General features: G+C 41.6%; 1 protein-coding gene across 1 annotated transcript in view; it reads right to left on the reverse strand.

The window, feature by feature from the left end:
- The window catches only part of PER3 (period circadian regulator 3), a 68,857-nt gene that overhangs the window by 10,580 nt on the left and 30,350 nt on the right, over nucleotides 1-27,927 (reverse strand). The window contains 10 exon segments of the mRNA XM_055583784.1: nucleotides 4,160-4,271; nucleotides 5,883-6,061; nucleotides 6,419-6,535; nucleotides 7,224-7,457; nucleotides 13,416-13,583; nucleotides 14,169-14,293; nucleotides 14,748-14,880; nucleotides 24,441-24,567; nucleotides 25,162-25,290; nucleotides 26,905-27,010. Of these exon segments, the coding sequence (XP_055439759.1) occupies nucleotides 4,160-4,271; nucleotides 5,883-6,061; nucleotides 6,419-6,535; nucleotides 7,224-7,457; nucleotides 13,416-13,583; nucleotides 14,169-14,293; nucleotides 14,748-14,880; nucleotides 24,441-24,567; nucleotides 25,162-25,290; nucleotides 26,905-27,010 (1,430 nt within the window).

Raw genomic sequence — 27,927 nt, forward strand, 5'->3', positions numbered from 1 at the left:
TCATCTTTACAGTCATTACCTTGAACTTCTTCTTGGGTAGATTGACTATCTCCATTTCACTTAGCTCTTCTGGGGTTTAAATCTTGTTCCTTTGCTTGGACCATGTTTCTATGTTGCCTCATTTTGCCGAAATTGCTGTTTTCATGTCTATGTATCTGGAAGGTTGATTACGTTTCCTGATCTTGGAGAAGTCGCCTTTTGTAGGAGTTGTCCTAATGTCTCAGAAGCACACTCCCCTCTGGTCATGAGAGCTGTAAGCTTGCTCTAGGACTGACCCCTAGGTGAGCTGCTGGGATCCTTCTGTTGTGGTAGGCTAGCTACCATGGGTGGTCTGGTAGGCTTGCTTATCCCCCCGTCTGGTTGGTTCCTAGGCCTTGTCTTTTGCCAAGGTTGCAAGGACCACAAGGCACCTGGGCAGCACCCAGGGGCTGAGATGGGTGCACTGGGGTGAGGGCTGACTCACTGGTGGGTGGAGTCAGTGTCCGGGAGATCCTGCCAGCCCCCTGGCAGGCAGAGATGTGTCCTGGAGTCTGGCTGTAGGACCCAGGGGTCCCAGAGCTGATGTCATACTGCCAGTAGGTGGGGCTGGTACCTGACACAGCTGGTTGCAGGGTCCAGGGTATCCTGAAGCTTGTGCTGGCCTGCTGGTGGACAGGGCCAGGGCCCAGCTGGTCCTAATGTTGGTGCTGGCCTGCTCACATGAGAGCTAGGTCCACAGGCTGCAGGACTGCCTCTCTCCTGCACTGGTGCTTGTCTGCTGGTGGGTGAGGCTGGGCCTGCAGCTAGAGCAGGCTTGCTGGTGGCTGAGGCAGGAGGTTCTGGGTCTGGTGCCTGCTGCTGGTGGGAGGAGCTGGATCCCAGGGTCTCTGTGTGTAGGGTCCTGGGTGTCCGGGGTCTAGTACCTGCACACAGGTGTGTGGGGCCTGGCCCTTGGCCCCTTGGTGGGCAGTCATGTCCAGGGAAAGGTGTGAACTTAGAGGTCTTAAGGCAGCCTGTCTGCTCTTGGGTGGGGCTGTGCCCCTGCCCAGTTAGTTGCTTGGCCTGAAATGTCCCAGCACTGGTGCCTAAGGCCAGTGGATATGGGTGAGGCTGGGTTTGGAGGCCAATAAACTAGAGCAAAGATTCCAAAATGGCACTAGCCAGCAAGGGAGTCCATGTGGTAGAATGAGTGCCCCCAAGTGGCTGCCACCAGTGCTTACATCCTTGAGGGTGAGCTCCCATTAACTGGCTCCTGCCTCTGGGGAGCTTCCTGGTGGCTCAGATTGTACAGAATCTGCCAACAATGCAGGGAATCCGGGTTTGATCCCTGGGTCAGGAAGATCCCCTAGAGAAGGGACTGGCTTCCTAGGGGACTCTCCAACTTCAGCCTGTGGGTCTGATCCAGGCTCCTTCCAGATTATTGCTTCTGCCCTGGGTCCTATAGCATGTGAGAGTCTGTGTGCACCTTTTAAGAGTGGGGTCTCTCTTTCCCACACCCCTCTGACTCTCCCCAAAGTAAGACCTACTGGGCTTCAAAGTCAAACATTCTGAGAGCTCCTCTTCCTGGAGAAGGATGCCCAGGCTGTGGGGACCAACATGGGGATCAGACCCCATGCTCATTGGGGACAGCCTTGCAATTGCGATTACTCTTTCATTCATGGGTCACCTACTGGGGAATATGGGTCTTTACTGTGACTCCCACCACCTACCCGTCTCATGGTTCCTTCTTTATATCATTAGTTGTAGAAGATCTTTATTTTTTTGAAAAAATTTTTTGGCTGCACTAGGCCTTCACTGCTGCCTGTGGGCTTTCTCTAGTTGTTGACAATGGGGGCTACTCTCTGGTTGTGGTGCACAGGCTTCTCATTGCAGACGCTTCTCTTGTTACAGAACTCAGGCTCTAAGAGCATGTGGGCTCAGTAGTAGCAGCTCACGGGCTCTACAGCATGGGCTCAGTAGCTGTGGCTCCCAGACTCAGCTGCCCCTTGGCGTGTGGAATATTCCTGGACCAGGGATCGAACCTGTGTCCCATACATTGGCAGGTGGATTGATTCTTCACCACTAGACCACCAGTGATGTCCAAAAGATGTAGGTTCTGATCTTTTTTATTGATAGGTGTTCTGGAAGCAGCTGCAATTTTAGTTTGCCTGTGGAAGGAGGTGAGCTCACCTCATACATAAAAAGTAACTTAAAATGGACCACAGACTTAGCTATAAAAGCTTAACCTGTAGAATTTCCAGGAGAAAACAGGAGGCCAACTTAGTGACTTCAAGTCAGGCATGAACGTCTTTAAAAAGGACACAAGAAGCACAACCTATAAAAAAAAAAGTTGATGAAAAAAAAAAAAAAAAAAAAAAAAAAAAAAGTTGATGAACTGAACTTCATCAAAACATTTGCTTGTACAGCCACTATGGAGAACAGTGTGGAGATTCCTTAAAAAACTGGAAATAGACATGCCTTATGATCCAGCAATCCCACTGCTGGGCATACACACTGAGAAAACCAGAAGGGAAAGAGACACGAGTACCCCAATGTTCATCGCAGCACTGTTTATAATAGCCAGGACATGGAAGCAACCTAGATGCCCATCAGCAGATGAATGGATAAGAAAGCTGTGGTACATATACACAATGGAGTATTATTCAGCCATTAAAAAGAATACATTTGAATCAGTTCTAATGAGGTGGATGAAACTGGAGCCTATTATACAGAGTGAAGTAAGCCAGAAAGAAAAACACCAATACAGTATACTAACGCATATATATGGAATTTAGAAAGATGGTAACAATAACCCTGTGTACGAGACAGCAAAAGAGACACTGATGTATAGAACAATCTTATGGACTCTGTGGGAGAGGGAGAGGGTGGGAAGATTTGGGAGAATGGCATTGAAACATGTAAAATATCATGTATGAAACGAGTTGCCAGTCCAGGTTCGATGCACGATACTGGATGCTTGGGGCTGGTGCACTGGGACGACCCAGAGGGATGGAATGGGGAGGGAGGAGGGCGGAGGGTTCAGGATGGGGAACACATGTAAACCTGTGGCGGATTCATTTTGATATTTGGCAAATCTAATACAGTTATGTAAAGTTTAAAAATAAAATAAAATTAAAAAAAAAAAATGAAGATAAAGATACAAAACTGAACAAAAAGACAAGCCACACACATGGAAGAAAAATGAGTGTTTGATAATAGACTTGTATCCAGAATACACACAGGAATCTTACTACTCAATAAAAAAACTAACAAGCCCCCCACAAATGGGCAACAGATATGAACACATCTGGATGGCAAATAAGTAGACAAGAAGACAGCCAACACCATGAATCAATAGTCAAATGAAAACTAAAACCACAGTGAGTTTTTCAGTGCACATCTACGTGAATGGCTAAAATTTAAATGATGGACAATGTCCGGTGTTGGCCAGGACGTGTTGTAAATTGGAGTTTTTATATGTGGCCGACAGTGATGCAAACGGTATAGCCACTTTGGAAAACAGTCTGCAGTTTCTTATAAAGTTAACTATAAACTTACCATGTGACCTAGCAATTTCATTCCTAGGTATTTAACCAAGAAAAATGACAACATATGTCTACAAAAAGACTCACACTTAATGTTCACAGCAGTGTTCTTCTTAATAGCCCCCAACTGGAAACAACTGAATAAACCATCAACTGGTGAATGGCTATTCATACAATGCAATTCCACTCGGCAATAAAAAGGAGCAAATTACTGATATGCACAATATGAATGAATCTCAACAGCTCTCTGCTAACTCAAGAGAACCCTGACACAAAAGACTGCACGCTGGATGATTTGATCTATGTGAAATTACAGAAAGAGCAGCGTTAAAGTGACAGAAAGTGGATCAGTGCCTGCCAAGAGCCAGAGGATCAGGGACAGGCTCTGACTGCAGTGAATCAAAGAACGTTTCCAGGTGGTGGAAACATTGTGTGTGGTGACTGAGGTGGTGGTTACACTGCTGTAAGTCCTTGTCAGGATTCTTATTTTGTACCCCTAACTGCAGTGAATTTATTGTGTATAAATATACCCCAATACAGCTTACAAAAAGAAAAAAAAATATTTTACTTTCACACCAGGGCCAACACCTGAAAGCCCATTAAACAGTGACCTCCTAACCATGGGGTATGAAGAATATGTCATTTTGAGCTACTACCTGATGCTGCAGAGCCCGTTCCTGGTGGAGACACTGAGTGCAGTGATGCTGTGGATGGTTTCTTGGTAGTAAAACCATCTATCTTAGTCCCACTGCTGCCACGGAGACCCTGCTAGAAAGTAAGAACACAAGGAAAGAGACTGAACATCTCAAGCATCATATTATAGAATAACTGGCAGATCTTCAACTTCACATGTCAAACAGAAAAAAAAAAGTACATAGCAATACATAACTGAGAAGTAAAACATTTTCAGCCTGTCCCCAAGAATCTGGTCAAAGTTCCTTTGCATATAATGTTAAAGATATGGCTTGTGTGTGTGTATATATGTATATACACACACACAAGTGAAGTGAAGTGAATTGACTCAGTCGTGTCTGATTCTTTGTGACCCCATGGACTGTAGCCTAGCAGGCTCTTCCATCCACGGGATTTTCCAGGCAAGAATACTGGAGTGGGGTGCCATTTCCTTCTCCAGGAGATATGGCCTGTGTGTGTGTGTGTGTGTGTGTGTGTGTGTGTGTGTGTGTATATATATATATATATATATATATATATGAAAAGTGAAGTCGCTCAGTCGTGTCTGATTCTCTGTGACCCCATGGACTATAGCCTAGCAGGCTCTTTCATCCATGGGATTTTCCAGGCAAGAATACTGGAGTGGGGTGCCATTTCCTTCTCCAGGAGATCTTCCCGACCCAGGGACTGAACCCGGGTCTCCCGCATTATAAGCAGATGCTTTACCGTCTGAGCCACCAGAGAAGGGGACCTAGGTCACTGACCAAGGAGCGGACCCAGACCTCCGGTACTAGGAGCACGGATCTTAGCCTCTCAACCACCGGGGAAGTTCACTACTGCTTTCTGAGCACATTCCAGGGCTTCTGTGGTGTCTCAGATAGTAAAGAATCTGCCTGCAATGCAGAAGACCTGGGTTCAATCCCTGGCTCAGGAAGATCCCTGATTCTTGATCTAGATCATCAGATTCTGAACATTTGTTAAAAATGGTTATACCTTGAAGTGAGGACTGAAGAAAACCTTAGTGAAAATACTTATGTTTGTCTTGGATCCTATATCTAAATATAGGAAAGTCTTGCCCCAAAGTTTAAACTGACAAATCTGAGAAGGCCTTTTTACATAAAGAATGAAAAGTTAAAGGAAAGTGACAAAATTTTTTTCATATAAAATTGATATGTATCAGTATAAAACTATAAACTGCCTACTTTACTGATAAATAATGACAAGGAGGAGCTCTCCCCATACAGACCTGCTATCCCACAATTATGTCTGAAAAAGTAAAACTGTTCAATTTATGTCTTGTCAGTATGGCTTGCTCCTAATCTAAATAGTCCATAACCCCAGTGGTAAGAGAACACATTTTTTCTAGGTAATGAACATTTAAGTTTAATGCCTAGATATCAAATTTTAAAGCAGAGGGGAAATCCAGTTCACAAATAAAGTTTGAAAGATAGCACTTGGGGGAAAACCTAGCAAAGTAAGAATTCAGGACATAGAAAATCCTTTCACTGCAGCTTTTTAAATGGAGTCAGGAGGGAATACCGTGTGTTTCTGTAGAACAAAGTCTTAACTTCAGCTGTAATGAAGGTTACCCTCAGCTGTAATGCAGACTAGGTCATTCATCTTGAGCTTCAGCACAAAAACCTTAATTTTAATAAGAGGACGCACAGTTACTTTCTTGTTCGTGTGTTGGAAGTTAGCATCACTTACACACACAGTTTCTGGGGATGCACAGGATCGGAGCCTGTCCTCCTGCAGGAGGTCAAGCTGGAGCATGGAGCTTCTCCCTGAGTTAATGAGGGGGTGTCCTTCATTCTGTGTCTCCCACTTCTCCTCTCTGCTCCTTGGGTTGATGGTTGAAGACGGTGGGCCCGGGTTTGGAGCCACTGCTGATACCGAAGAGAGTATTTCAGAAGAGGGTGCTGCTCCCAAGAAGGGATATGGGGAGAATGACAGTGACAAGAGGGGAGAGAGAGAGGGGTCATGCAGGAAGATGTTCACAAAAGTGTCGACGTAAGCAGAAGGCAGAGCTGGGAAACACTGCAGGCTGCTAGGCAAAGGTGGCTCAGGCAGCCTTGGCAGTACAGTTATCGAAGCTTCGTGTTCTCTGCCAAGGGAGGTCGTGGCTGGGAGGCGAAGAGCTGGGACGAGGCCAGGGGCTGGGCTGGGAACCATCACTGTAGCTGGGAGCGAGGGGCCAGAGGCATGGGGACAGGAGGCGGAGGAGGGGCACCAGGGCTGCCCACCCTGGTGGGGACAGAAGTGACCCTTGGCGCTGCTGCCATCTGACCACACGAGAGGCTTCTTACGCTTGTGTTTCCCCTTTTTGCAACCAGCTGATCGTGTCGGCCTGGAAGCAGAACCTCCTGCAGGATAAAGAGGGAGACGAGTTACAGAAAACTAACCCAGAAGAGAAGGACTCCATTGACAGGTAGTTGTAAGCACATTACAAGGAATAAACATTGGTCAATAATAACCATGTCCACTACAGGAATGACAGAAAGTAGACCTCGAAAGATGGACGAGATCCTGGATACAAGCTGTTGCTATAAAGTAAACCCCATTTCAGCATTTCTCAGCCATCTTCTTACAAGCAAACATCCTACACTTCATTCCACATCTTCCAGGACTCATGTATGATTCCTAAACTTGATAACTCTGTTGATAAATGGAATATATATATATTTAATTTATTTGTAATTAGAGGATAATTGCTTTACAATGTTGCATTGGTATCTGCTGTACAACAATGCAAATCAGCCGCAAGTATATGTATATCCCCTCCTTCTTGAACCCCCTCCCACACTCCCGCCACACCGCTCTAGGCTGTCGCAGAGCACTGGACTGAGCTCCCCGTGCTATCCGGCAGCTTCCCACTAGCTGTCTGTTTTACACCTGGTGGTGTATATGTTTCAGTGCTACCCTCTCTCCCTTCCTTCTTCCGTCCCATGTCTACAAGTCTGTACGTATTCATCTGTATTGCTGCCCTGCAAATAGGTTTGTCAGTACCATTTTCCAGGTTTATATGGAATATATTTTTTAAAATTTAACTACCTTGAACATACAAGTATTTAGCTTTGCTTCTGCTTTCCTGCTGAAGATAGGAGCTATAGGGTGACTACAGAATCTTCTCCTGGAATTTATCTACATAGCTCAGCTCTTCCTTCTGTGTGTGGGCTGACAGCACAGCCTTTGTGAGCCCTGAGTGTTTAAACGCTTCTGCAGCCAGTGGAGCTGGGTGTGTGCTGATAGTCCAGGGCTCACAGGCCAGCGGTACGTGCTCTGCTGGAGTCAATTCCGCTGAAGTGGAAGAAGACAGATTTAATTTTAACTCCAACTGGTTATTTTGCATTTATTTACTTTCACTAATTTAACTGCCTTTCAATGAATTTTTACAATCATTACATGGCTGGAACATAAAATCTCCATCAATTTAGCAGGTACATTTTTATTTTTCAGCCTTGTTTTACACTCTTTGCATACTTATATATACATTTTGGGCTTCCCTTGAGGCTCAGCTGGTAAAGAATCTGCCTGCTATGTGGGAGACTTGGGTTTGATCCCTGTATTGGAAAGAACCCCTGAAGAAGGGAATGGCTACCCACCCACTCCAATGTTCTGGCCTGGAAAATTCCATGGACTGTACAGTCCATGGGGTCACAAAAAGTTGGACACGACTGAGTGACTCTCACTTACTTACTTACATACATTTTAGAGTTGTAATGCTCAATGTGCACACATTTATTTAGATCCTGCTTTCATTGTAAATATTTTTTTATCTCCATGAATTCTTTGAAAAATTGTTATCTCTGGATTAATCTTTTAATATGTAATATAAATATGTGGTTTAAAAATTAACATGTGTTAGACATTTAGTAGCTTCTCCCCAACCTTGTGTAACACCTGCCTAGTTCTCATTTATTCTCCCCACAGAAAACCTTTTATTTGCTTATTTATCTACTTTCTTTAAGCATCTGTAAATAAGTACAGATATAGATTCTTATTCCTTTTCCTCATTTTTACCCAAAAGGCATATAATCTTGTACACTAACCTGCAGTGTCTTTTTTCATTTAACAATATCCCTTTTATCAGTACATCACATAGGATTCCACTTTACATGCATGCATGCCACATGCTAAGTTGCTTCAGTTGTGTCTGACTTTTTGCGACCCCATGGACTGTGGCCGGCCAGCCTCCTCTGTCCATAGGATTCCCAGTCAAGAATACTGGAGTGGATTGCCATATCCTTCTCCAGGGGATCTTCCCAACCCAGGGATCAAACGCATGTCTCCTGCACTGGCAGGTGGATTCTTTACTGATAAGCCACAGGGATGCCCATAACCACCTGCAGACAAATGCTGGGTTGCTTCTAAACATTACTTCTTCCAGGTACAAGAGATTTTACAGCAGACTCTGGTGGTCCTTCCAGCCTCCATTCCCCCTCTCCTCTGCTGTGTGGTACTGAGGTGTGGGTAGGCTTGGTCCCACTCCACTTCCAGAAACGGGCTCTGACTAGTCTAAGTCAACACACTGGACAGAGGGCCACGATGGAGGAACAGGGACTGGACTGACCTTCTCACCTGAAATAACTAGGAAGGGACAACATATGTGAAACAATAATTTCTGAGACACAAAACATCCTACGGGATTGAAAACAAGGTGAACCTCAGGCCTGCCTAGCTACTGCCTTGAGAGTGAGGAACAAGGTGGGCTCCCTGAGGGCAGAGACAGGCGAGAGAATGGGGAGGTCACAGTGGCTGGAGTTCAGGAAGATGAGTGGAGGGGACAGCTACACGAGAGGCCTCCAGACAGTTGTAGGGAACCCCCAAGTCCTCAGCAGTTCATTCATGGGAGGAAAAAAAAAATCAGCTGAAAGGATCAGACTGAAGCTCACAGCAGGTGGAGAACAGGGCTCAGTCCCATCAGCCAGGCTAGAAGATCTCATAACCCATATGCACAGGGTAGAATACTCTTAAGAGTCTTGCCTCAGTAGTAGAGAAGAACTAGACCTCCCTACACCGCTCTGTTCCTGTCTAAGCAATTTAAAAAGGAAAGCCTGAGAAGATCCATCTGTTTCCATGAAGTTAAACTGGGTCCCAGAATAAAGCTCAACAAATGTTAACAGGAATATTTGGCACCCATTCACAGAATCTGCTATCCTATCAAAGGCTACTTGGCATGCGAAGAAGCACGAAAATACAGCCCACAAAAAGGAGAAAAATTAATCATGCAAAACCAACCCTGGCTGGGAGAGAATTAGAACTGGAAGATAGAATATTAACAGTTATACTGTATTTCATACAGTCACAGGGAAGATATTTTAAATATGCTATATAAAGACATGGAAGATATTAAAAAGACTCAAATAGAACTTGAAATGAAAACTATAATATGTGAGATGGAAAAGCTACTGAATGGAAATAATGACAGATTTTACAATAGAAAACACTAGTGAACCTGAAGACACAGCAATAGAGACTGTCCCAAAATGAAACAAAGACCTAAAAAAATGAAAAAGTTTAAATGAACAGAGCATCAGTGGACTGTGACACAACTTCAAGCAGCCTATATGCATATAACTTGAGTCCCAGAAAGAGGGCAAACAGAAAAAATATTTTAAAAATAAGGGAAGAAGTTTTTTCAGTTTGATGGAAACAATAAACCTACAAATCCAAGAAGCCGAATAAACTCCAAGTATGAAAAACATGAAGAACTCTACATCCCGGAACGTCAAAATCAGACTGTCGAAATCAGTGATGAGTAGAAAAGCTTACATGCAGCCAGAAGTTGCATATATATGCAAACAATACAGATGACAGAAGACTTCCTGTCAGAAATGATGCAAATGAGGATTCAGTAGAGCAGCATCTTTAAGGTACTGAAAGATAAACACTGTCACCCTAGAATTCTCCAATCTGTTAAAATGTGTTAAAAACATGAACGTGAAATAAAGACACTTTCAGATGCACAAAAATGTGAAGGAGTCATCACTGGTAGACCTGTACTACAAGAGACATAAAAGGAATGCCTTGGGCAGAAGAAGGGTGATACCAGATAAATCTACATAAAGGAATGAGAAACACTGAGAGATGAGTAAAGGGATAAACACTTACATTTCTTTAAAAGATAATAATTACATAAAGTAATAACAACATAGGGTGGGATATCTAACACATGTAGAAATATATGCCAACAGACAAAGACCAAGGTGGGTAAATGAAGTTTGGTATTTTAAGTTTTTTATACATGAAGCGGTATAATATCTCTAGAAGACAGACTGTGAAAAATTAAATGCATACACCATAAACTCTAAAGCAACTACTAAAATAAACACCACTTTAAATACCAAGACATACATAGGTTAAAAGTAAAAGGTTAAAAAACAATATCAGATTATATAAAAAAAAAAGCTAGAGTGAATATATTAATATAGACAAAGTATACTTTAGAGGAAAGAAAATATAAGAGATAAAGAAAGACATTTCACAACGATAAAAGGATCAATTAATCAAAAGGACAAAACAATTCTAAACAAGACCCTGATGCTGGCAAAGATTGAGGGCAGGAGGAGAAGGGGGTGACAGAGGATGAGATGGTTGAATGGCATCACTGACTCAATGGACATGAGTTTGAGCAAACTCTGGGAGATGGTGGAGGACAGGGAAGCCTGGCGTGCTGCAGCCCATGGGGTCGCAAAGAGTCAGACACAGCTTAGCGACTGAACAACAACAACACGCACAAATTAAGACAATTTCAAAATGCACAAAGCAAAGACCAATCAAACAGCAATGAGAAATAGACAAACCCACAATTATGGCCAGAGGCTTCAACACCCCTTCTGAGGTACAACAAGTATTCAGAAAATCAGTGGACAGAGAATAATTGAAAAAACTATCAACCAACCTGACCTAGTTTATACACTGATAGAATATTCAACCCAACAGAGGCAAAATAAACATCCTTTTCAAATGAATACAGAACATTTACCAAGATAGACCATATTGTAGACCATAAAACTAGTCTCAATAAATTTAAGAGTTCAAGTTTTGTATTTTCTCTGATCACAATGGGATTAAATTAGAAATCAATAAAGAAGTATGGAATATCTCTAAATGCTTCCTAATATATGATGATACATATGAAAATATAAAATATTGCAAAGAAAATATTAAAAAGAATATTAGGCAGCATTTGAACATGATGAAAATGAAACAAAATACATCAAAATGTGTGAAATGCAGCTGAGAGTAAAAGGAAAGTTTATACTCAAATCCACTAAGGAAGAAAAATGTCTGAAATTAATGACTTCAGCTTCCATCTTAAGAAACTCAAAAAAACAAGAGTAAGGTAAAACAAAAATAAGCAGGAATTTCCCTGGTGGTCCAGTGGTTAAGACTCTGCACACCCAATGCCAGAGGCCTGGGTCAATCCCTGGTCAGGGAATTACAGAATTGATATTATTTTTTCCTTAAATGTTTGCTCAAACTCACTAGTAAAGCCATTTGGGCTTGGAGTTTTCTTGTTGGAGAAGTTTTTATCAACAAATTCAGTTTTTTAAATAGATATGAGGCTATTCAGGCTTTCTACCTCTTGAGTGACTTTAGTGTGTATCTCTCAAACAATTGGTCAATTTTGTCTAAGTTGTCAAGTTTATTGGGAAAACTTGTTTATAATGTTCAGTTGTTATTCTTTTGATATCTAGCGATGGTAGGATCTCTAAGGATGTTTCCTCTATAATTTCTGAAATTGATAACTTATATCTTCCCTTTTTTTTTTCCTGATCAGGCTTACTAGAGTTTGATCAATTTCATTGCTCTTTGCAAAGAACCAGCTTAAAATTTTATTATTTTTCTCTATTATTTTTCTGTTTTCTACTTAAAAGATTTTTACTCTGATCTTTATTTCCTTTCTTCTGCTTCATTTTTTAAAATTTGGCTGCACTGGGTGTCCCAACTCATCATCAGAATATGGTGTAAACCCCAGGAATATGGGCTTCCCAGAAAGCAAAAGACAGATGCAGCTTAAGACCATTTGGGCTCTGATTCTGCTTGCTCTCCTTAGAATAAAGAGGTGGACCTGCAGATGCTAAGACTGGGGTAAGATCAGGAGAAATAATTATCAGTAAATACTAATTATTCCTTAAATGAAAACATACAGATTTCAGTATGAATTCTTTCAAAGTAGTATTAACATAAGACCAAAATATACAAAGTCTAGTGCTGCAGTCAAAAAAAAAGGTTTCTGTATCAGGTAAGACCCTGCCTTGCATGGACTGACTGTGTCACTGACTGCTCCGTATCCACGTGGGTATCCGAAGCATTAAGAACACGTACACTAAAAGATATGCATCTGCTCTTATCCTGAGGGACTAGTTCAATTCCAATAAAAGTCTACCTGTGGCTAATTAGAAATAATAGAAAAATATATAGAAATAAACTAATCTCACAATAGCCGTGTCTCTCTCTGGTCTTTTCCCACCATCCACAGTCCACTTGTCAATATAATGCTCTCCATCTCAAAGGGTGGCATGAGGATTAAGAGAATTAATTTATATGAAGAACTAAGGGCAGGGGATGGTATACAGTAACAGCTCAGCACATGTTCACTTATATTCCACTGAAGACTAGTAAAGATAAGTTAGACACAATCTGAAAACCTGACTGAACATGTTTATCACCATTTCCTTACCTACCAAAGCAAATCCTTATGAAGAATGCAAAAGTCAAAAGGGCAGGTGAGAGCAAAACAGAATAAAAAGGAGACATCAGAATAATTTACTAAGTCACTATGTTAAAGGAAGAGAGCTTCAAACATACACTCCTCATTTATAAGACCAATACAAAAACTTGAATGTGTTTATATGTATAATCCACCTAGTCACCATTGCAGTCCAAGTTCAAAATGAACACACTCTTTCAAGGTCAGCAACAAAGTAACCCAAGGCAGTCTCAACAATAATTGCATTAATAATGGTGAAGACTAATTGATGGCTTACTACTACAGACCAGGTACCATCCTAGGAGCTTCACACGTGTCAGAGAGTTGACTGGCCAATGACATAACTAGCAGATACAGTCCAAAATATGCTGACCATTATAAACGTGATGATATTTCCAAAAATACTTTACCTGAAAAAAAATCCATCTTAAACATGTTTACTAAGTAAATGGTATTAAAGACTTGTTCTTACAAGGGTTGTATCTAACGTTGAGTGTATTCTAAAGTAAAGGCTACCATGGTACCTGAGTCTGGTGGTGGGATGTTGGCAAGGACACTGCTGGAGCTGCCCTGGCTTGTGTCCAGGCTCAGAGTCACTGTGCTCAGGGTCCATGGAGCTCCTCTTTCAGCCTCTGTGGACTGCCCATTAGTGGCCATTTCTGATGCAGGTACAGCTGGGATCTGAGAAACAGCTGGTGATGTAATAGTGAAAAGAAAAATTCTCAACAGGAAATTCATATTAAAAACCTGAAGAGTTTACAGACATTTATAACCGGTAAGTTAAAATCTACTGGTCATGTAGAGGCAATATGAAACTAGGATTGTTTGTGATTGCAATGAAATAATTAAAGGCAAAAGATGAAAGAAAAACAGGGCTTCCCTGGTGGCTCAGTGGTTAAGAATCGACCTACCAATGCAGGGGACACGGGTTCAATCCCTGGTCTGGGAAGATCCCACATGCCACAGAGCAACGAAGCCCGTGAGCCACAACTACTGAGCCTGCGAGCTCTAGAGCCCATGAACTGCAGGTACTGAAGCCCATGTGCCTGGAGCCTGCGCTCCGCAACAAGAGAAGCCACTGCAATGCGAGCCCAAGCGCTGCAACAGAGAAGCCCCTGCTCGCCGCGACTAGAGAATGCCCATGTGCGCAAGGAAGACCCAGTGCAGCCTGAAGTAATAAGACAAATAAATTATTTAAAATGCTTAAAAAAAACAGACGAAAGAGAAACAGAGAGGGGTGGCTCTCTTGATCTAACTACAGAAGACACCCCTCTCACCTTGCAGTGCCTGGATGTCATCTGCTCTGTGGCTTTGTCTGACCTCTTCTGAGGATGAGGAAGTTGTATTTGTAGAGGAGATACACTTCCTCTTCAAAGGTGGGATGTGGTAGCTCTTCAGGTACCTGCATATTAATAATTCGGCCATGTATTCCTACCTGCCCCCAACATGGGCACCTCTCACCTCTCTGCTTTCCTTATGCCATTTCTGTTTGGGATATTTCACTGTCTTCTTTGGGTGAAGTCTTCCCTGACCATCTGGGCCCTCATCAAGGGATTCTTATATATTCCCTTCTATGGTCTTGCACTGATTTTCACAACTTAATTCTTATGAGCACAGGTCTTGTCTTCTCAACTATATTCAAAGAAGGGAAGCATCTTCTAACTTTCTGGATCCCCTGAACTGTTCAATTTATTATGAATTGTAGGTGGCATGTATCTACTGATCTATAGTGAAATATCAAGACAATAGCTGGTGAAAAATCAAGACAACAGCTATTAAAAATGATACAAAGGCTCCATAGTGACAACACACACTTCTGGAAAAACTAACACATTATCAAAACTTGTGTCTCATACCTAATAACACTATCAATACAGTTTATCTGCTGATAGGATGGGCTACGCTGAACCTTTCTCAAATCCTCACAGGACTCAGTGTACATGCTATTATTTTTCACTGTCTGGAAGGAAGAGGAGGTCTTCTGCTCATCTGAAATAGAATGAAAGGATGTTCAATTAAAAATATATTCTTGAGAACATGTACTTATTTAGCAAAATTAAATCATGATATTTTAGGATAGATATATGGTACTTTAGAATAGACATGATCAATATTATATAGCTATTAAAAATGAGCTCAGATCTAAATGAGCAGATATAGAAAGGTATCACACAGAACAATTACATGAACAACTGCATTTGTACCTTTTAAAAAAGGAATGAAATAAATGTTTCAGGCAAAGATTATCAAGGAACAAACGGGTGAAAGGTGAAAGGCTGATGGGGACTTTTACAATGTTACCACCTGTACAACTGATGGATCCTGGTATCACTAAGCAGGGGGTGACAGACACAGTGCGTTCTTATGTGTGGTGGCAGAAAGTGCGTGGCACTGCCTGTGCTGAATTGGTATCCAAGAGAACATTCTATGATGACAGAATTGTATTTTATCTATACTGTCCAACCTGGTAGCCAGTACCACATCCAGCAACCAAGCACTTGAAGTGTGGCTACAACAAAAGAGGAACTACATTTTACGTTTTATTTATTTGTAACTTATTTGTATTTAAATTGCAAAATGTGGCTGCTGCTGCTGCTGCTAAGTCGCTTCAGTCGTGTCCGACTCTGTGTGACCCCATAGACGGAAGCCCACCAGGCTCCTCTGTCCCTGGAATTCTCCAGGCAAGAACACTGGAGTGGGTTGCCATTTCCTTCTCCAGTGCATGAAAGTGAAAAGTGAAAGTGAAGTCGCTCAGTCGTGTCTGACTCTTAGTGGCCCCATAGACGAAAGCCCACCAGGCTCCTCCGTCCATGGGATTTCCCAGGCAAGAGTACTGGAGTGGGGTGCCAGTGGTTACCAAATCGGATAGCAGAGGTATAGAGAGAGAAAAAAGACCACAGGCTGGAGCACTGAAGAACCTTCTGTAGAGAAGACACAGCCAGTAGAGGAGTCTTATCCAACCACTGATTTATTCTCTGTATCTATGAGCTTTTTTTTTTTTTAGATTCCACATATAAGTGAAACCATACGCCGTGTGTCTTTCATACAGCACAGTTCTCCTAAAGTCCTTTTGCTGCCACAAGGGAAGAATTTCATTCTTTTTATGGCCAAAGAGTATTCCATTCTCTATATATACCAGTTGCTTTATCCATTCATCCATGGACGCACACTTAGGTTGTTTCAATGGCTTATTGGAAATAATTCTGCAATGAACATAGTGAAGCATATATCTTTTCAAATTAGTGTTTTCATTTTCCTCAGATAAATACTCATAAATGAGACTGCTGGATTATATGGTAGTTTCATTTTTAATTTTTTGAGGAACCGCCATACTTTTTTCCACAGTGGCCACACCAGTTTACATTCCCATCAATAGTATAAAAGGGTTCCCTTTCCTCCAGGTCCTCACCAACACTTGCTATTTCTTGTCCTTTTGATGGCCATTCTGATGGGTGTGAGGTGAAGTTTCATTGCAGTTTCGATATGCTGTGGTCTCTAACCATAGCTATGGATTTATTTCTCCTTGAAATTTTCATCAATTTTTGCTTCATATTACATATTTTGAAGCTCTGGCATTAGGTGCATCAACAGGCTTGTTTTATGTTCTCAGAGAATCAACTTCCTAGTCTTTATGCAATATTGCTCTGAAAGCCTCAATCTAAAGGCGACTGTGTCTGACCTTAGTACAGTGCTTTCCAGTTTTCTCTGGACTCCTGTTAGCATGGCACATCTTTTCTAACCTTTTACTTTTATCCTATGTTTTTAATATTCAAAATGGGTTTTGTTGACAATATACAGTTGCACTTGCTTTTCCATCCAGTTTGACAATTTGTCTTTTCACTGGTATATTGAGATCATTCACATTTGATGTGATCAATGCTGTTGGATTAAAATGTACCCCCCTTCTAAAAATTTTAATTGGAGGATAATTATAATATTGTGATGGTTTTTGCCATACCTCTTGCTAGTTGTTTTCCATTTGTTCCATCTGGTTTTTTGGTTTCTTTTTTCTTCATTTTCTGTCTCACTTGGGTTAAGTGTTTTAAATTACATTTTACCAAGTCTACTGACATTATTTATACTTCTTTAAAATTTTTTACTAATAATTATCCTGAAGTTTACATACATATTGTAAGAAGTCAGTTTCTATCTCATCAATATACTCCAAATAATAAAATTTGGAAGGAATTTTACAACAGTATATTCCCAATACCTAGCTCCTGTTCTTTGTAGTATTTTTTACACACATTATAAATGCAAAATATTCTTTTTGCTTTAGTCAGTTATCTTTTAGAGTAACTAAAAATAAGTGAAAAATAATATGTATTTTATCTTAAGTGCATAAGTATTAGTCACTCAGTCATATCTGACTCTGTGTGACCCCATGGACTGTAACCAGCCAGGCTCCTCCATCCATGGACTTCTCCAGGCAAAAATGCTAGAGTGGGTAGCCATTGCCTTCTCCAGGGGAGCATCCTGACACAGGGATTGAACCCGGGTCTCCTGCACTGCAGGCAGATTCTTAACCATTTGAGCTACCAGCTCAAGGAAGCCCTTGGCATTTCATCTTAGTTTATTCCATTTCCAGTGCTCTTCATCGGTTTGTGTAGACCCAAGTTTTATGTCTGGCATCATATTCCTTCTACCTTTACAAATTCCTTCAGGACTCTTATAGAACAAATTTACTGCTGGCAGTAAATTCCTATAGCTTTTGTTTCAGAAAAATCTTTATATCTCCATTTCTGAAAGATACTTCCCACTAGGTGTATAATTTTGCATTTATGGTTTTCTCCTTTGAAGATTTTACTGTCTTCTAACATTCATGGTTTCTGAAGAAATGTATACTGTAATTTTTATTCTTATCTTTCTTTCTCTGTTTATAATCTTTTTTCTTTTGGTGACCTTCAATATATTCTCTTGGTTTTATTTTAGTTTGAATATGATATGCCCAAGCATTTTTATTTTGTGATTTTTTTTTTTTTTAATGCTACTTGATGTTCTTTGAATGTGGAAAATCTCAGCCATTATTTCAAGTATTCTTCCTGGGATTCCAATTACTCCTACTAGATCATTTAATCCTGTCCTCAAATTCTTTTTTTTTTTTTTTTTTGGCTGAGCCACATGGCATGCAGGATCTTAGTTCCTCAATCAGGGATTGAACCCACACCCGCTGCACTGGAGTCAACCACTGGACAGCCAGGGAAGTACACCTAAGTTCTTAAGAGGTTCTACCTGAATGTCCTGGTTTCCTTCTGTTTCAGCTTGCATCATTTTTATTCATTCACCTTCAAGTTCATTGATTCTCTTCTTAGTTGAGTGCCCATCAGTGGCATTCACTTACCTCCAGTGCTGCCAGCATTTGCACTTGATCCTTCCTTTTATGTTGCCTCTCTACGCTATGATTCCTTATGTGGTTTTGCATGTTGTCTACCTTATCCTTTGGAGCCTGTATTCATTATTCAGTTATTTCCAATGTCTGTGTCCTGCCTGACTCTTGTTCCAATGACTATTTTGTCTCTTAGGAGGTTTTTTCCTTGGTTTTCGTATGTTTCACAATTTGCTGAGAACATATTATATAAGACAGCAGGGACTGGGCATGGCTTCCCTTCCACAACATCAGAGTCAATCTAATTAAGCTTTAGGCCAGGCTAAAGGTCTACTGTTGCTATGACTTCATTCAGTGTATGACAGCTTTCAGATCCCTCCAGTGTCACTCTGCTTCAGGTGGTGGCTGGTCCCCTGAGAGCTCTTCTTTTCCAACATTTGTTCCACTTTCAGGTCTTGGGCTTCCCTTTGCATCGTGCCTCAGAGAAGGTCCGTCTCTTGCAGGTGACAAGATTCAGTCGGTTACGGGATCCAGCACTTACTTCACTTCATGTAAGCGTGTGCCTCTCCTCAGATTACAGGCCTGCTGGCTGTCCTGTAGCCTCAGCACTCTGATGGGTTCAAGAAAGATCATGAACTTAATGCCTGTCTGGGCTTTTTCCCTGTTATGTTTGGAATGAGTTGTTCAGTTTATGAGTCATCTTTCATCTGGGCTTTGTGTCACCCTTGCAGCGGAACATTCAATTTCCCCTAATTTCCCCAGTTCTCTGGCAGCAGGTTATCAATCGGTATGTACAGCTGATGAAGGGACTTTACGTGTCTCTGTTGTTCCTTGTCCTGCCATAATACATTTAAAAGTTTCCCTTCTTAAGTGTGTGTGAGTGCTCAGTTGTGTCTGACTCTCTGCGATCCCATGGACTGTAGCCCGCCAGGCTGCCCTGTCCATGGGGTTTGCCAGGCCAGAATGGTAGAGTGGATTGCCAATTCCTTCTTCAGGGGACCTTCCTTCTCCCAAGGATTGAACCCATGTCTCTTGTGTCTCCTGCATGGGCAGGTGGATTCTTTACCACTGTGCCACCTGGGATGCCCTATTATTCTTTCTTATTCTTTCCTAAAGCATGACCTGCCTTCATAAAACGGGTCAACATGTATACTTAAAACCCCGTGTTCTTGTGTGCTGCAGCACCCCGTATATAAAACATGTGTACAATGACCACTTAGTGTTTTCCTTTTCATTGGTGTATGTCTCTACTCAATTTCTAATACTTAAATTATAACATTTTCCATCTTTAAGTTGTATTCCTGTTCTCTTGAGTAATAAAGATTTTTTTTTAAACTAGCTCTTTAAACTTGTAGGTCTTAAAATGTTAATACAATCAAGATGCCCAAGTAATATCAGTTTTCTGAGGTTATTCCAAATGGCAACAGATTTTTCCCCAAAGTCACATCCCAGGTGTGCTCACTAAATATAACACATATGTTAGAAAATGTAAGTTTTTAATAGCAGCATAAGTACACAGAGTTACCTATAGCTTAAATTTTATAAAATGGTGAACAAAGTACTGATGTCTGCTTAGATATACAGCTTCAAACAACAGTACTGGTGGTATTGCCACACCAATGGCAGATAGTAAGAAGCTGGATAAAGCAGGAGCTTACAAAGAATTTCTACTCTGAGAAAAAATTCCAGAGGTCAGGACACAAAAATCTCATCAACATGAGATCAGAGGTCAAGGCAGCAGCAGGTAGCACTACCTGGATCAGACGATGAAGAACACATTTAGAGAATTTAGATTTAAGATCTCCCCCAAAGAATTTTCTCTGCCAGGACATGGGATAATGATAAAGAGCAAAAAAAGATATTTAAGATAAATCCTTTTGTGGAGGAGATCTGATGGTGTCAAGCAACAAAAAGAGTTGTCATTTCTATCTTGTGCCCTTACGTCTACAGCAAAAGAAACAAATGGAAACGTGAAACCTTCTGTCAAGGTGAAGAAAAAGTACAAAAACCCAAAGTAAAGGACTTGCTGTATCCAGAGGGCATCCTATGGGCTCCCAGTGATACCACTTCTAGGAGCCACAGTTTGATATTTTTGTTGTGGAAATCATGTCAAGTCCCAAAAAACACAGCTACTATATTATTACTGACTTCAGATAAGATTTCACCCTATTCTGTAAAATACCCATTTGACAATGGTAGAGACCATCAGTAACATTTAGGTGACCAAAATCTACAATAACTTCCAACATTATATTAATATTTGAGGAGAAAAATTAGAAGAGAAATTTACATAAGTAAAGAGTTATGAAACTCATATATATGTGAAGTGAGGTGAAGTGAAAGTCACTCAGTTATATCTGACTTTTTGTGACCACATGGACTGTAGCCTGCCAGGCTCTTCTGTCCATGATATTCTCCAGGCAAGAATACTGGAGTGGGTAGCTGTTCCCTTCTCCAGGGGATCTTTCCAACCCAGGGCTCGAACCCAAGTCTCCCAGATTCTTTGCCATCTGAGCCACCAGGGAAGCTCGTGTGTGTGTGTGTGTGTCTGTGTGTGTCCGTGTGTGTATAGATATAGCTTATCAGTTTCAGTTGAGTTGCTCAGTGATGTCCAACTCTTTGCAACCCAATGAACTGCAGCATGCCAGGCCTCCCTGTCCATCACCAACTCCCAGAGTTCACCCAAACTCATGTCCATTGATCGGCGATGCCATCCAATCATCTCATCCCCTGTCGTCCCCTTCTCCTCCTGCCCACAATCTTCCCCAGAATCAGGGTCTTCTCATGACTCAGCTCTTTGCGTCAGGTGGCCAAACTATTGGAGTCTCAGCTTCAACATCAGTCCTTCCAATGAACACCCAGGACTGATATCCTTTAGGATGGACTGGTTGGATCTCCTTGCAGTCCAAGGGACTCTCAAGAGTCTTCTCCAACACCACAGTTCAAAAGCATCAATTCTTTGGCACTCAACTTTCTTTATAGTCCAACTCTCACATCCATACATGACCACTGGAAAAACCATAGCCTTGACTAGACGGACCTCTGTTTACAAAGTAATGTCTCTGCTTTTTAATATGCTGTCTAGGTTGGTCATAACTTTCCTTCCAAGGAGTAAGTGTCTTTTAATTTCGTGGCTGCAATCACCATCTGCAGTGATTTTGGAGCCCCAAAAAATAAAGTCAGCCACTGTTTCCCCTGTTTCCCCATCTATTTGCTATGAAGTGATGGGACTGGATGCCATGATCTTAGCTTTCTGAATGTTGAGCTTTAAGCCAGCTTTTTCACTTTCCTCTTTCACTTTCATCAAGAGGCTCTTGAGTTCTTCCTCACTTTCTGCCATAAGGGTGGTGTCATCTGCATACCTGAGGTTACTGATATTTCTCCCAGAAACCTTGATTCCAGCTTGTGCTTCCTCCAGCCCAGAGTTTCTCATGATGTACTCTGCATATAAATAAGCAGGGTGACAATACACAGCCTTGACGTACTCCTTTTCCTATTTGGAACCAGTCTGTTGTTCCATGTCCAGTTCTAACTGTTGCTTCCTGACATGCATACAGGTTTCTCAAGAGGCAGGTCAGGTGGTCTGGTATTCCCATCTCTTTCAGAATTTTCCACAGTTTATTGTGATCCACACAGTCAAAGGCTTTGGCATAGTCAAGAAAGCAGAAATCGATGTTTTTCTGTAACTCTTTTGCATTATTGATGATCTAGTGGATGTCGGCAATTTGATCTCCGGTTCCTCTGCCTTTCCTAAAACCAGCTTGAACATCTGGAAGTTTATGGTTCACGTATTGCTGAAGGCTGGCTTGGAGAATTTTGAGCATTACTTTACTAGCATGTGAGATGAGTGCAATTGTGCGGTAGTTTGAGCATTCTTTGGCATTGCCTTTCTTTGGGATTGGAATGAAAACTGACCTTTTCCAGTCCCATGGCCACTGCTGAGTTTTCCAAATTTGCTGACACATTGAGTGCAGCACTTTCACAGCATCATCTTCTAGGATTTGAAAGAGCTCAACTGGAATTTCATCACCTCCACTAGCTTTGTTTGTAGTGATGCTTCCTAAGGCCCACTTGACTTCACATTCCAGGATGTCTGGCTCTAGGTCAGTGATCACACCATCGTGATTATCTGGGTCATGAAGATCTTTTTTGTACACTTCTGTGTATTCTTGCCACCTCTTCTTAATAACTCTGCATTCAGATGCTTTTCTCCTTTGCTTTTTGCTTCTCTTCTTTTCACAGCTATTTGTAAGGCCTCCCCAGACAGCCACTTTGCCTTTTTGCATTTCTTTTTCCTGAGGATGATCTTGATCCCTGTCTCCTGTACAATGTCATGAACCTCTGTCCATAGTTTATCAGGCACTCTATCTATCAGATCTAGTCCCTTAAATCTATTTCTCACTTCCGCTGTATAATCATAAGGAATTTGATTTAGGTCATACCTGAATGGTCTAGTGGTTTCTCCACTTTCTTCAATTTAAGTCTGAATTTGGCAATAAGGAGTTTATGATCTGAGCCACAGTCAGCTCCTGGTCTTGTTTTTGCTGACTGTATAGAGCTTCTCCATCTTTGGCTGCAAAGAATATAATCAATCTGATTTCAGTGTTGGCCATCTGATGATGTCCATGTGTAGAGTCCTCTTGTGTTGTTGGAAGAGGATGTTTGCTATGACCAGTGTGTTCTCCTGTCAAAACTCTATTAGCCTTTGCCCTGCTTCATTCCGTACTCCAAGGCCAAATTTGCCTGTTACCCCAGGTGTTTTCTTGACTTCCTACTTTTGCATTCCAGTCCCCTATAATGAAAAGGACATCTTTTTTGGGTGTTAGTTCTAGAAGGTCTTGTAGGTCTTCATAGAAACGTTCAACTTCAGCTTTTCCAGCATTATTGGTCAGGGCATAGACTTGGATTACCGTGATATTGAATGGTTTGCCTTGGAAATGCACAGAGATCATTCTATCATTTTTGAGATTGCATCCAAATACTGCATGTAGGACTCTTTTGTTGACTATGATGGCTACTCCATTTCTTCTGAGGGATTGCTGCCCATAGTAGTAGATATAATGGTCCTCTGAGTTAAATTCACCCATTCCAGTCCATTTTAGTTTGCCAATTCCTAGAATGTCAACATTCACTCTAGCCATCTCCTGTTTGACCACTTCCAATTTGCCTTGATTCACGGACCTAACATTCCAGGTTCCTATGCAATATTATAACATCAGACCTTGCTTCTATCACCAGTCACAAGCACAACTGGGTATTGTTTTTGCTCTGGCTCCATCTCTTCGTTCTTTCTGGAATTATTTCTCCACTGATCTCCAGTAGCATATTGGGCACCTATGGATCTGGGGAGTTCATCTTTCAGTGTCCTATCTTTTTGCCTTTTCCTACTGCTCATGGGGTTCTTAAGGCAAGAATACTGAAGTGGTTTGCCATTCCCTTCTCCAGTGGACCTATAATGCATACAGACTAACTTCTTAAAATAATGTCAACTATCATGATTGATCCAATTCTTCTGAAATGTTCCTTACCTCGTATTGAGAAAAGAAAAGCATGTAAGCAAGAAAAAGACCAAGTTTTTCATTCAATTTAGGTCACTGACATTCTCCAGTTGTTTGAAATTATAGGAAGGGATTATCATTTTAATAATATTTGATTATCTGAAATCCATTGTAAAATTAACAAGTTTGGTTTATAAATTGCTCATACAGAGGAACTGTGGTGCTGGAGAGTCCCTTGGATTCAAGGAGATCAAACCAGTTAATCTTAAAGGAAATCAACCCTGAGTATTCACTGTAAGGACTGATGTTGAAGCTGAAGCTCCAATACATTGGACACCTGGCATAAAGAGAGAACTCGCTGGAAAAGACCCTGATACTGGTAAAGATTGATGGCAGGGGAAGAAGGGAACGAGAGGGGACAAGATAGTTGGGTGGCATCACCAGAGCGCAGTCCGTGAGGTCACAAAAAGTCGGATGTGATTTAGAGACTGAACAACATAGAGAGGAAATCAACAAATCAGTTGGAATTAGCAGAAACGTCAGTTCTTTAGTAGAAGTGTTCTGTGACTACGTTCTAACGCCGTTCAGCTTTCAGGATAGTAAGTGCTGCTGCTGTCGTCATTATTATGATTATTATTACTTTTGTCATCTGGGTATATAAACCTGAATAGCAACACCCAGGGGTCATGGCTTCATGAGAGCGGGGAACTGCCCTGATGACAAACCCCCAGGCTGTCCTGAGCGGGTTCCCGACACTGGCTTGTTTGCTGACTTGGCCCTTGACTCGATGTAGAGCTGCTGACCTAGATTCTTGATCTTGTTCACACTGGCACAGATCTGCTGTAAAGTCAACTTAGGGCAAAGAGTGATGAACAATGTTTCAAAGATTGTAACAATGTGCATCAAGAGATATATAAACCAAATACATGTAACTCTTGGTTCTCTGAGGACAGAATAACTGAAATCTCCATAACAGCATTAGTTCAGTCTTCCGCTGAGCCACAGCACATGGGTGCCAAGGAGGCTTTGCATCAACCTGTCCACAAAATGCTAGTTTTTAATTTTGTTTTATTTTATTTATTTATTTTTTTGGCTGCACCCTGTGGCATGTAGGACCTTAGTTCCCAAACCAGGGATTGAACCCATGCCCTCTGCAGTGAAAGTGCTGAGTCTTAACCACTGGACCACCAGGGAAGCCTCCAGGCTAATTTTTAGAAAGCACACAAGTAGCCTAAATGCCACCTTCTTAAAGGTGGGATTTTGTTTTTACAGACATTTTTCCCAAACCGAAGTAGATCAGAAGGTCTATGACCATCGGGTCTTCAACTCAAGAGCATATACTGAGAAGCCACACACGTCGAGGTACAGAACCGGCGCTGACACGTCACGGGTAACAACACATGGAGAAAAGGATAAGTGCTCAGAAGCACACACGTGCCTGCTCACCGGTGCCTTCGGCTCCTCATCCACGCCATGCCCGCTGGACTCACTGGAGGAAGCGAGGCTGACCTGAGGCTCCTGTGACCCACTGCTCCCCAGGCTCCCGTAGCCGCTGGACATGCTCCCGTGAACGGGCTGTGAGAGAGAGGGAGGCCCACGCAGCCCCAGGTTACACGGCAAGTTAGAGGGGAGAACTGCATTACCTGCCTCTGTGCTCACCTGCAGTAATCACTAAATTAAGGTAAAAATTTTTGGACTCCTAATGGTGGCGTGTGAAGGGTGATGCTGACGTAGAGGACATTTCTCTCTCATCTCAGTAATTCTCAAGGGCAGAGTTTACTTTTCTAGTCTAGGTGGGTATTTAGAGTACAACTTTTTTTTTAAAAGCCATGGTTAATAAATTTAACAAAACATGAAAATAAACTCTAACTCTTGATGCTGAGTTTAAAACAGGCAGAACAAACAAAATACCAATACATACCATACTATCCCCCCAAACCTAACAGATACTTCATGAACCCTAGAGATGGCTGGATAGCTTCATTGACTCAATGGACATGAGTTTGAGCAAAGTCTGGGAGACAGTGAAGGACAAGGAAGCCTGGTGTGCTGTAGTCCATGGGGTTGCAAAGAGTCAGACACGACTTAGCAATCGAACAACAGAGATTTTATGAACGACATTTTGAAAATTACTGACCAACAGTTTTAGTGGTACCACTGTTGTAGCCAAACGCTCAGGGAAGCCAACTCACTCAGAAGGACAGCGTGAATAGCGGAGTGCAGTTTATTACATCGGCAGGTCCAAGGCAGAGTTTCCTCTTGACCCAGAGACCCTGACCGATATTTGTGACAACCTTTTATATCCAAAGTGTAGGTACCCAAACCCATATCCCCAGATTCTTAAAACCCACTCTGGACAATGTTATTAAAAGATACAATCAGGTTACAGCCATAAATTCACATTCTAAAGCTATCTGGACATACAGCTTAGCCAACAGCAATAGGTATTATTAAGATTATAGTGATTGATTACACAGGGGACACTGCATTCCTTCTGGCGCTGGGAGCTCTAGCTAAGTACAGGGTCTGCCTGGTCTGGTTTTTAATCTGCCCGAGAGGCCTATTCGGCTGCTGGTATTTTATCTCCATGGCCTCCTAGATATACAGTCCAAAAGTTTGCCGAGACTGTAAGACGGAGTTCCTTTTCCTTTAAAAACGGAGTCAGTCCAGTGAGGGCAACCTGCTCCTCTCCTCTTTCACCATTAGTAAACACTCAGCAAGGTTACTCACTGAATCTCTAGGAGAAATCATTTTGGTACTTGTTTTCAACAGGTAGTTGTTTTTCACACTTTTGCCTCATAATGACTAGAGATACTGAGACCTGCCACTCCTCCCCCCACTTTTAAAATTAATTATTTCAAAGAACAGCAAAGCTAAAACACTGGCAGCATTTGAAAGACAAGAATTCTCTCATTTAGAAATAACTTCTTTGTCTAATTGCTTCCTGTGACTCATTATGCTGTCTTCAAAAAGGTTCTTACAAAAATGTCCTGTGTATTTAACACAGATAAAGGAAAACAAGATTAATGAAATTTAACTTAAAAAGAAGACAAAAATTTCTGGAATGTAGAGGGTAAGGCTAGCAGTTTATTTCTGTGAAATGACTTTACTAAGACTGAATGTTAAAATTAAACACAACTATGAGAATTTTGTGTTTGTTTGTTTTTTTTTTTAAATCTCTCACTTTACCTGTAAGAGAAGTTTTTGAATTTGTTCTTGTAATTCTGTGATGTCTTTGTCATCATTGCTCATCTTTCTTACTCTGGTGGCAAAAATATCCTTGTTTAGTGGACTCCTACAAAATGCCAAGGGAAAGACTGAGTCAAGCAATTTAAGATTCATTCACAATGAAGTCTAAAGTGATCTTTAATAGAACATTCAAACAATAAAGCTATGTCTTTACAAAGCAACTCTTCAACTCCAAATACAGAAAATATGAAGCTCATATTCTATTTATGGAAGCAGAGAAAATCCAAAGAAACAAGGGAGACGTTAACAGATTTTAGTTCAGTCTCTTCATAGCTCATATCTTTCCATAATCATTTCAGCATTGTATCTGTATAAATTTAAAACAGTGACAAGTAACCTCCTCAGCTACTAAAGCATGTTCAACAACTACTGGTCTCCAAATTTAACATGAACTGAGTAACCTACTGGTTCTGAAACTGAGGGCTTCCTTGGTGGTTCAGACAGTAAAGAATTCACCTTAGATGAAAGAGACCTGGATTTGATCCCTGGGTCAGGAAGATCCCCTGGGGGAGGAAATGGCAACCCACTCCAGTCTTCTTGCCTGGAGAATCCCATGAACAGAGGAGCCTGGTGGGCTACAGTCCATGGAGTCGCAGAGTCAGACACGACTGAGTAACTAACAATTTCACTTTTCACTTTTTTTCTAAGAAATTTTAAGACCTTGAAAGTGAAAGTGAAAGTGAAGTCGCTCGGTCCTGTCCAACGCTTTTCGACCCCATGGACTGTAGCCTACCAGGCTCCTCCCTCCATGGGATTCTCCAGGCAAGAATACTGGAGTGGGTTGCCATTTCCTTCTCCATTTAAGACCTTAAGTTTGTCAAACAACATTCAATGCTTAATGTATCTAATCACTTGAGCTATGTAATAAAGATGACTCTGCTCCCATCCTCATGGTGAACATGTGGCTGTCACAAAACCTTCAGTCTTCTTTATATTCAAATTCTAGAGCATCTGAAATCTACT

Source organism: Bubalus kerabau, chromosome 5 (assembly GCF_029407905.1).
Source record: "Bubalus kerabau isolate K-KA32 ecotype Philippines breed swamp buffalo chromosome 5, PCC_UOA_SB_1v2, whole genome shotgun sequence".
Taxonomy (NCBI): Eukaryota; Metazoa; Chordata; class Mammalia; order Artiodactyla; family Bovidae; genus Bubalus; species Bubalus kerabau.